This window comes from Macadamia integrifolia, chromosome 6, assembly GCF_013358625.1.
Source record: "Macadamia integrifolia cultivar HAES 741 chromosome 6, SCU_Mint_v3, whole genome shotgun sequence".
NCBI lineage: Eukaryota > Viridiplantae > Streptophyta > Magnoliopsida > Proteales > Proteaceae > Macadamia > Macadamia integrifolia.
In genome coordinates, this window is record NC_056562.1 from 28024620 (window position 1) to 28035214 (window position 10595).

General features: G+C 38.2%; 2 protein-coding genes and 1 pseudogene across 2 annotated transcripts; 1 reads left to right on the top strand and 2 right to left on the bottom strand.

The window, feature by feature from the left end:
* Positions 1–1342: 1342 nt before the first annotated feature.
* Positions 1343–3999, top strand: LOC122082195 (annotated as a pseudogene).
* Positions 4000–4180: 181 nt separating this feature from the next.
* On the bottom strand, positions 4181–6339 carry LOC122081299 (pentatricopeptide repeat-containing protein At4g25270, chloroplastic). Its single transcript, XM_042648353.1, has one exon. It carries the CDS (start codon positions 6061–6063, stop codon positions 4486–4488), a length of 1578 nt encoding a protein of 525 aa, XP_042504287.1. The 5' UTR covers positions 6064–6339; the 3' UTR covers positions 4181–4485.
* A 1450-nt stretch (positions 6340–7789) lies between these two features.
* On the bottom strand, positions 7790–9973 carry LOC122080848 (probable E3 ubiquitin-protein ligase ARI8). The gene has a single exon (XM_042647718.1). It carries the CDS (start codon positions 9609–9611, stop codon positions 7986–7988), a length of 1626 nt encoding a protein of 541 aa, XP_042503652.1. The 5' UTR covers positions 9612–9973; the 3' UTR covers positions 7790–7985.
* Between the last annotated feature and the right edge of the window lie 622 nt (positions 9974–10595).

Below are 10595 nucleotides of genomic sequence, written 5' to 3' on the forward strand. Positions count from 1 at the left end.
CCAATATTAGCATTCTCGCATCTCAAATTTCGAGAGTTTTTATATTTATTTTCTTCTTATTGTTTGAAAGACCATGTCTTTAACATGTGAGACGAGTTTATCACTTTCCACTAAAATATAAAAGACAACATAAGTGAACTTCTTTACTTCCGATAGGTATGAAGATCGTATCATATTTTTATCAGTTTTTTTTTTTTTTTTTGGTAGGTAAAATTAGAGCGGGGATAATTAATTAAATAAAACCCCCTTACTTACTAGTAACAAGACTTGAATCTCGAACCTTCACTTGATCATATCATATTTTTAGCAGTTCATGCTCCTTTAGTTTGTGTACCAATGAAATGAAAAGAGAAAAATTACATCCTCCCCTCATTCACCATAGACAATCTAGTATTGGGGACCAATGACCATTGACCAATCCCACATTTCCAGTAGCAAGTTGCAAACATGGTTCCAAATATTGGAATCGGATTAGTACAATCGGGTCGATTCAATCCCAATTCTGCTTTTTAAAACTGTGATCTCAAATTAAGAACCAGAAACTTCTATTAAATAAAATAAAAAAATGCTGCCTTTGGTAGTCATTCAGGAAAAATGTTTATGACATCATTCCATTCTATGAGAAATAAAAAATAAAAAAGTAATGCGTTTGGTGTCAACTTGGTGTTTTCGGGGGGTTATTTATTTATTTTTTTTCTAACGAAGAGGGAAAAAAAAAAACCCTAGAAATACAAAATGATGAGACGAAGAAACCTTGTCCCATCATTTCGGTTTCGTTCCAAATACAAAAAAAGTGAACTAGGATAATTGTGCCTTTCACCAAACACTTTTTTTTTAATGGCATTTTGACACAAAATCTGAAAATTATGTTTTTGAATACTAAACATCGTTTATGGAACTGAATGACTGTCAAATGCAGAACCAGAAACAAAAACATTTCGGCCAACAATCTGTAGGCCGAGGCATTTACTGATGAAATAAGAGCAGAGGTACCGTCATCCGCCATGGTCATGCATGCAGGAAAATAGAAGAATGAGGGACAGAGAGAAAAGTAGCAAGAACGAACTAACCCACTCATACAAGCTAAAAGAGAAGCCCTAAAATTATTGAAAACCATCTCCCCATTCTCCATTTCTTTTCTCTTTCATTCCATGGGTCATAGTTGTTGTTCCTGGAATTCAGATTTATTCAATATTTAGGGCCGTTTGATTTTGTAAACAACAGGAACAGTTTTTTCTGTTTTTTGTGCTAAGAAACATTTTTTTGGAATTGCAAAAGGTGTTTGATTTGTCTGTTTCCCGAAACATTTTCAACAGTGTAGTCAAGTTCAAGACACAAATGAATGTATGATGTTGCAAATATGAAGCTCATGAGAGAAGGCACGACATTGGAGTTGCAGGTATGCTTCGTGGAGATGAGTTTAGAAAAATGAAGACAATCCGAACTATGAACTTCGCACAACTAGGTTGGAGTCGTCAATTCTGGATAGTGATAAGTTTCAACAGGTTGGAGTAGGTCAAGTGAAGTATCGGATTTTTTACAATTTTGTCCCTCCCACTTGTTTCTCCATTTCTATTTCTAGACACAAAAATAGGCATAAATTTTTTATTTCTATTTCAAAAAACAAGTGAAATGAAATAGAAAAATCAAACGGTTTTTTATGTGTTTTTCCGTTTCTGAACACAGAAAAACGGAAAAGACATTTCTAGAAACAAAATCAAACGGGCTTAGTTAGCTATATCTGTCAATTCTGCAAAAACTCAGGAAACTATTCATAATTTTTATTTTTATTTTATTTTATTATTTTTTTTTTCTCTTGTAGGTTCAGTTGTTGTAATGGCAACGAAGGTGTTTGTGTTACCCAATTATGCAGGGGATACCAAACTTCTGCCTCGAATGTGCTTAAGATCTAGATTCCTAGTAGTCACTGGTGTTCGCGGAAATGCCTTTGCTTTCAGTTGGAAACTCTGGCCTCAGCTTTGTCACTTTTATGCCACTTTACCTTATTCAGTCTAACTATTCCAAGTAGGTCTACAGTGCATTGGAAATTTTCAAAACCATTGCAAATAGAATATGTTTTTATGATGATTTCATGTTAATGTTCATCTTAACTTGGCATTTACTTCTGGGATATGGTAAGGATACGATATAATTGACAGCAAAAGGCTGAAGAACAGAAAGAAATATTGAAGGATTTGAAGTGATCCCTTCTCTAAGATAGATAGGGATTCATTCTGTTTCTTGAACAATAATGATGAAACCATAAATGGGTTATCTGAAATAGGGATATTCATTTACTTTCTCTCCATTGCAACATCTGAAATGAGTGAGTATATTTGACAAGGAAAACATGTTTATTATTGATGAGATACCTTTGTCTTAAGATATTGGTAGATGTTGTGAAAATTGATGATTCAGGACAAATTGTGAGAATCTTAGACTACTTGAGAAACTTTGTTCAGCTGGAGGAGTCAGGACTAGATTGAAGACCAAATAATTTAGAAACAAAATGGTTGGGCAGAAGATTTTAGGCTGAGGGGAAAAGAAAAATGAGTAGATGAAACACGCAATTTTTGAGTTGCAGAAGAAATCCAATATTCTCTTTTAAATTAGAAACTCTTGCTCTCAATAACATGAACCCTCCGCACTCTTTCTTTTATCAGTCTTTCACACAATCTTTTCACAGCCCCCATTAAATCTAACGTAATTATGAATGTAAATTGACTGGGAGTTGTCGAAGGAACTCAAAACACCTTCACCAACTGTTTTCAATTCATTATTAGTCTCTGTTGAGATTTTAGCTTTGCATTTATTTGCATAAGTGTATTTCCTGTCAAGCAATGTAATAGCCTGTGAGTTTTAAGAACTGACATGATTGCCTTTTTTAGGAAATTCCAGATTGTTAATGAAATAGACATCTCATTGTTTTGAAGTTTATGTTTGTGATGTGCTTTTGTAGTGATTGTGGTGTTTATGTGAATATGTTCTTTTTCTGATTTACGTTGTTATGCTGTGAGTGTTTGTCTTGTATGCTCATTGTGGGAGAAATTTCTTGCTAGTCTTTTGTGTTTGTAATTTAAGCTCTGGTTTGGTTCCTGTAAGCTCAGTCCTTGTTTGTAATGTTCAGTTGTGTTTGTGTTTATTTTTTGTCTTTTAATTCAGTTAGGCACTAAATTGAGTGTTTTATATGGTGCATGAAAGAACTAAAAATGGCTTGGATGAGCATCCATCATACCCTCTCTCTTTCAAGTTCACTAGGCTAGAAACATGTTCTTGACTTTCTTGCATGTGAAAAGACTCCAGAATAATGTGAATAAAGTATTTTCTTTCATTAACATTGCCTCCTTAAACGGTTACTTTCTGCATGTGTGATCAAGGAATATAACTATATAAGAATAATAACTTGTTTACTTCTTTATGCATTGTCCTGAAATGAATTATGTAGTTCTTAAGTTTGTTTTCTGTGGGAAAAAAACTGAAGCTTTCTTATCGAAATGACTCCAAATGCATCATTGATGTTCTTTGTTACTTGATCAGGAAGATGGTCTGGTCTATGAGAAGCAGAATGGGTGGCGATGGCAGATCAGACGATCCTGATAGTTGCACAAATGGTGGAACCCAACTAGCTAGATCACTTCAAGATTTTCAAATAAAATTAAATGGAAGAATTCAGGAATTGAAGAAAGGGTTTCCAATGAAGGTATTATTTTTTCTGGTAGGATTCTATTGTGCAACTGCCTTTGCTACTGTCATAGTGATTGGGACATTCCATCTGCTCGATTGGCAGTGGTGGTTGTGGAGGGGATTGGAGCCCTGATGTATAAGGCTTCTTTTCCTTTACTAGAAAATATTAGAAGCCTGATCATTGCGTTTAATTACTGTAAGGCTGAACTTTCTTTGGGTCTCTTCTTGGATGCATTTAAATATGAAATGGATAATATTCTGGGATTATGTAATCCCTTCAATTTTGATATAGATGTGTTTCCCATTTTCTTGTGACAAGAAGCCATTTCTTTGAAGGTGGTTGATGCATATGCTTTTTCCAAGGCTCCAGGCAGTGTAGTTCTTGGGCTTGTTGATAGTTGAAACTTGTTTTAGGCCACACTGAGGAGGGGGTTTGTTCTCTTGGAAGCTCAGTAGAGTGCAGGCTTCTAAATATGCCCATAATATCATCTTCTTCCTTGGTTGAAGTACACTCAGAAGAGCAAGATTTTCCAATTCATGGTCACAAATAATGCAAGCTCAACAGTCTACAAGGAAACCTTGGAAGGATTTGCAACTCTATAGTAACAGCTACATCCACACACTGATGAACAATTTGAACTGTGCGACCCCATTCAGTTGGGAAAGGACTGAGTTGTTGTTGTCTGTTTAGGTAATTTCCTGTGTTTTCACGAAGCCAAACCACCAAAAATTTTCTCGTTTTGCAATTTACAGTTGAGATAGTGGGGATAAATGTACTCTGAGTTTAGAATCACGGGCAGATTACGAATCCAATCCTCTGTCCAGCATCAACTTTCTGACCCTCTCCACCTCCTCCAATCTACCAGCATTTCTGTAGATCTTAATCAGAAGCTCAAAGTTATGAGCATTATCTGCCTCTAAATCGAAAAGTTTTTCCGCAGCGATCTCTCCCACCATAGCGTTCCCATGAACAGAGCAAGCAAATAGAAGAGCACCCCACACGGTAGGACCAACATCAAATTCCATTCTCTGAATAACTTCATAAGCCTCATCGATCAAGCCTGCCCTCCCTAAGAGGTTCACCATACAAGCGTAATGCTCCATGCGTGGAGCTATCCTGTATGCCTCTTTCATCTTCAGAAATAATCGCTGCCCATCTCCCACCAAACCCAAATGCGCACAAGCTGCAAGTAGGGAGACGAACGTGATGCCGTCTGGCCGAACACCAAAATTCTCCATCCGCTGGAAATACAACAGCGCTTGTGGGTCCTGACGGTGGCCGTAAATTATAGAATTCCAAGACACAACATCTCTTTCAGGCATACACTCAAACACCCATCGTGCATGATCCAACTTCCCGAGCTCTGAATACATCGAGATTAATGAATTGGCTATGGACAAATTCTGCTCAAGTCCCCGTCGGATAATCCATCCATGAATCTCGGCTCCGAGCTTGGTACATAAAAACTCAGAAACAATTGCGGTTATGGCGACCGAGTCTGGCTCGAAAACAGAACAGAGCATCCCACGAAAGATGTCTAAGGCCTCCAATGGAAGCCCATGACGGATGTAACCCGTCAACATTGAATTCCATGAAACTGAGTCGCGATGAACAATCTTATCAAAAACCCTCCGAGCCCTTACAATGTCTCCACACTTGGCATACATGTCGACGAGGGCATTGAGCACAAACCCATCACCAGCGAACCCAGAACGAACAATATGGCGGTGGATTTCCTCACCCAATCGAATCAAACCTAGTCCAGCACACGCTTTTAAGACACGGGGGAAGGTGAATTGATCAGGCCCCACACCCTCTTCATCCATTTGAAAGTAAAGAGCTATAGCATCTTCATATATACCCAGTTCAGCATAACCGGAGATAAGGGAGTTCCAAGCAAAGGCAGATGTGTCACGCCTTGGCATTTGATCGAAGAGTTGATGGGCCTCGTCCATGTGCCCAGCCGTAGCGTACAGACGGAGGAGCTTCGAAGAGAGGCCGACGTTCTTATGAAGTAGCTTTGGAGGAATGAGATGGTGAATTCGGATTCCATGGTCAATGGCTTGCATTTGGAAACAAGTCTCGAGTAGAGAAGAGAAGATTGCAGTATCTACTGTGATGCCACGATTGATTGATGTTTCGATGTCTCTGAGAACATCATCGAGAGCTTCATGTTTGCTTTGAGGATTGGGTGTCTGATTGATGAGGAGTGGAGTCGGAGATGATTTGGGGAAAGAATGATTGGTGGTTTTGGTTTTGTTTTGACGATTGTACCTTCTCTGTTGTTGTTCACGTTTCCTCCTCTTCTTGCTTTCGGGCAAACCACAGCGGCTGTTAGAAAAGCTGCGACTAATGCAACCAAGTACAGTCGACTCCATTTAACATTGAAGCTGTAGTGATTCTTTGACCATTGGCTCACAAACTCAGAAAAGGAAAGGTTCCTGAATGGTGATGGAACAGAGCCAAGACTAGGAGAACCAGGAGCCAGGCCATTGAAGCCACAGACCTTGACCCTTCATCCGCCTATACTAGGAGGTGGACAGCTCAGCTCTCAAGTCTCAGCCACAACCTTCAGGAATTAACCAACACAGTTTAATCTTTGCTCAGCCTCGCGATACCTTATGAGGTCCTTGAGAATCATCTCTCTCTCTCTCTCTCTCTCTCTCTCTCTCTCTCTCTCTCGTCTAAATAATAGTTTTTTTTTTTATACGAGAAAAAAAAAAGTATATAATGTTTGGATAGGAACGTTTTTTTTTTTTTTTTTTTTTTTTTTTTGGGTAAAGATAGGAGACGTTAATATGTTAAATAAATTGTTGATGACCTTATAAGTTAAACGGATAATAAGGAGTACGATGTTATTGGTAGGTCTGAACCAAAAAGGTGTTAGAGTTGGAGTTAAATATAAGTTCCAAAAATGATGAAGGTATGCTCAAAGGCCACGGTATGGTTCTTCTTTCCAGAATCATCTAATTGAAATCTTTGAAAATAGGGGACTAAGCAAGCAGAAACTATTAACCTTGAATCAACGTGATTTTTATCCCATTAAAGTTGGTAAGTGCAGGGGAGACAATCCACTGAGGAGTGATTAGAATTGTTTTAGATAAGGAGTGAGGAGATTTTTATTTTTTTTTGGTGGGAGAGTAGAGTTTAATTATGCGAAATGCACAAATAATGATTTAATAGATGCCCTAATGGATTTTTGCAAATGAATTTCTTAATGTATTACTCCCTTCGTATGGTAAGATCTTGTTTTCAGTCCTAGGCCTTGTACTTATATTGATATAGCGGAAAAAGTTACAATGCCCATTAATGTTGTAGCTTTGGTGTCCTCACATAAGGGGTGGTTGCGGGGTTGCAACATGGGTGGGGGTTGGGTTAGAAGAGGAGGCTTGGGGGATAGAGGAGAGAGATTACAAGAAGAACTGTGTAACTGGGGTTGTGAGGTGGTCTTGAGCGAGCTTTGGGGATAGTTCGCACAAGGGGTGGGGATGTGGTTAGAAGAGGAGGGGATGGTCCATGGATGGTTTGTTGCATTCTACGGAAGAAGAATAATAAGAAAGTAAAAGAATGAGAAAAACCAATGATGAGAGCCGGATGATAGGAGGGTAATTTGACGATTTAAAAACAATAGGGGAGAAGAAGAGATAAGAGTTCACTTTTGGTTGAGGGAATTAGAGAGGTGGAACTGCTGAGAGGGAAGGGAGTAAATAGAGTATAAATCCAAGGGAGAGAAATTTTCACTTGAAAAAATCAATCAAAATTCCCCCCCCCCTTTCTTTCTCTGTCACACACACATTCTTGCCCACAAATTATTAGTAATCTTCATTTTTTACAAAAATTATTGGTAATCTACTCTTTGTGCCACCTAAGAAAAGCCCACACGCGCAAATTTGCTAGTGTGCTTATATACATTGGGGTGAAATGACACCAATGTAAGGGCCAATGCCAGGTCTTGTATAGAATCAAACTCCATGAAATTTTTGTATTTCATAAAGGGTGGGACCATCATTTCACCCACACAAACACCCGATGGCCTAACAGTAATTGTTTCTCCTTCTCCTTATTTCCACTCTTTTTCAAAGCAGTTCACCAATAAAATAAAGGTTTTCGCAAAAAAAAGTTGCATTACCATATTGAATAGATAACTGACATATCTTAAAAGTTAGGGAGCAGCTAGCTACAATGTCATGTGCTTGCAACAAATAATAATAATAATAATGTTATGTGCCCATGGCACATTCAAGAAAGAAATCAGTACAGAAGTTTCTTTTTGCATAGGAAGGATTACCAGTGTCATTGGTTATTGCTCTTCCATTGTATGCCCATCTTCACCACCTTCCAAGCTCTTCCTCATCCTTCCTTTCCTGCTGCTTTTGCCATGGCTCTCAACATCTGAGAGGCCATTCTCCAATGCTTGGACCAAGTTCTCAAAGTAATTTCGCGTCACATTGGTAAGTTCAACCAGCTTTATCCGAAACTCTTCAAAGCCTGGAACCATTAATGGACCTTCAGCCTCAATGTAAATCTGTAATTCCTTCTCCACACAATGATGAAGTCTTTCTAACCCAGTCTCAGCTTGGCCTTGCAAGTACTCAAATAACTGTCTCTTACCATGTTCCTCCTCAGGAAGATAATATCCATAGGCATAAGTCCACTTCAACACCCTCCTACATTCAACTATCTGTATCCATGCCTCCCTTATGAATTCCAGCTTCCACAAAGTTTCAGTCTGATTAGCCCTCAGAATGTCAAGCTTAGTAGTTTGCAATTCGCGTAAATCTGCCTTAGCCTTTTGCCTCGACGACTCATTGACTGCCCATCTTTCATAGTAATGAGTATATTTCTCCAAATACTTTCTAGCCTTCTTCCGTTTCTTATCATCTCCATCTTCCTTTCCTGCAGAATCATAAGCATTACATGTCGTACGCTGATGATCTGACCATGGATGAAGGCATATCCAGCAAAACTGAAATTTACAAGGAGCACTGCAAGTCATATGATTACATCCTTGATTCTTCTCAATTGGCCTTTTGCACTTGGGACATGGTTTAGTATAAGCTAATATGTAAGTCACATTTTCAGCTTCACAACTATGCTTCAACAACCACTTAGCCACAGTCTCACAGTCCACCGGCCTGTGAACTTCCTCAGTACAATTCCAGCAAAAACTATATGAGCAGAGGCAATTAACATCATAAGTAGCACTCTTAGTAGTACTACCAACCTGACCATGATCAAACTCTATAGCATATACACATTCTGGAGCAGGACACCATTTGGCTTTCCTATTAGTTTCGATATAAGATCGAAGAAGATACCGCGAAAACTTCTCCTTGTTTTCGTCGGAAATCAATTGATCAATCAAGTCTTGATCAATAGCAACACTGCAAGATGGTTCAGGGCATCGAAGCATCAAACATCCTGGACCATCATTAATTGATGTACTAATATAACATGTCAAACATGAAACACAATAGAGATGGCCACAAACAGAGGAAGTCATCTTATCAAAAGAAAATATTTCAAAACAGATTTCACAAGTGAATTCTCTATTAACATTTTCTGGGATTTCAAGAACTACCACTGGTTTCTCTAACAAACCAACAGATTTGCGTACTTTTTCCTCGTCTGTGAACCATGCATCTTGAACTTTACTGATACACCAATCATAGTGACAAAGAAGGAGAATTGACCAAGCTCTTGATATTGAAAGAATAGTAGATACGGTTGTAATATCTTCTTCTTGGCGTCGAAGAATATCTACCTCTCTCAATATGATGTAGCTCGGCTGCTGCTGCTGTGGTTGCGAATTCTTGACATTAGAATCAAGAAAATCCCCATCATCAAACACATCATCATCATCATCCCCTGAATATATTTCCCTATAATCTCCATCTTCATACACATCATCCTGATCTGAATCCATATATCCCGAAATCAAATTTACACCCAGAAACCTAGAATTCCTCAAACTCGATTGCTCGAAGACGAAACCCTTGTGCCACAATACAAGACGAACCCAAAAAAAAACACAGAAAGATCGATTGAAGAAGGAATCCTTCGTTTGGGTTCTATTTTTGGGGTTAGGGATTGGGAGTGAAATCGATTGAGAATGGAAGGTGAAATAACATCAAACCGAAAAACTCTCCTAGTCTCCTTCCACTTTAGATACTGGTAGTTAACTCTCCTAGTATCCTATGAACTCCTTTCCCTGAGAGCAGGGAGAGAGGTTTCGGACTCGATCTTCTAGTCTTTTTCCTTTTTTTCTTTTTCTTTTTTTTTTTTTTTTTTTTTTTTTTTTTTTTTTTTTTTTTTTTTTATCAACGACTTGATCTTCCAGTCTACTACTGCTTTTTAGTCCATTATATCTCTCTCTAGTTCTCACAATATCACACACCCCAATTCTATACCTAGGTCTACCAAAAAAAAAAAAATTCCATATTTAGGGAAATTTTTTTACTTCTCAGCCGAAGATATGGAATCTCTAAAGACTATTTTGAAAAATGCTAAAATCTGAAGGATGTTTATGGGTTGGAGAAAGTAAATAATTAGAGTATTTGATAGTGCACGTATACACCAGCACCCCAGTCAATTAGAGAGTGTGTGTGAGCATCTTCAATGTAGGGTCTTATGGTTTTAGAGTACGATATCATAATGGGTATCAGTCATCCCCAAAATTATTATGGTATCATAATCGATCGATATCGGATCACCTGTATCAGACAAAATTACCCTTGCTTTTCCTTAAAAATGATTTTTTTTTCTTTTTTACTCCTTGTCTGTACCATTCAATTGATACAATATCAACTAGGTATCGAGATTAGGCACTTGCCAAACCTACACAGATTACTCGATACGATATGATACTGATACTTAGAACTATAGTCGCATAGTGTTTTCGCACTTGTTG

What these genes read in the sequence shown, in the direction of transcription:
- LOC122081299 (XM_042648353.1), bottom strand. Translation starts at nt 6,063, where the DNA reads ATGGAGTCGACTGTACTTGGTTGCATTAGTCGCAGCTTTTCTAACAGC.
- LOC122080848 (XM_042647718.1), bottom strand. Translation starts at nt 9,611, where the DNA reads ATGGATTCAGATCAGGATGATGTGTATGAAGATGGAGATTATAGGGAA.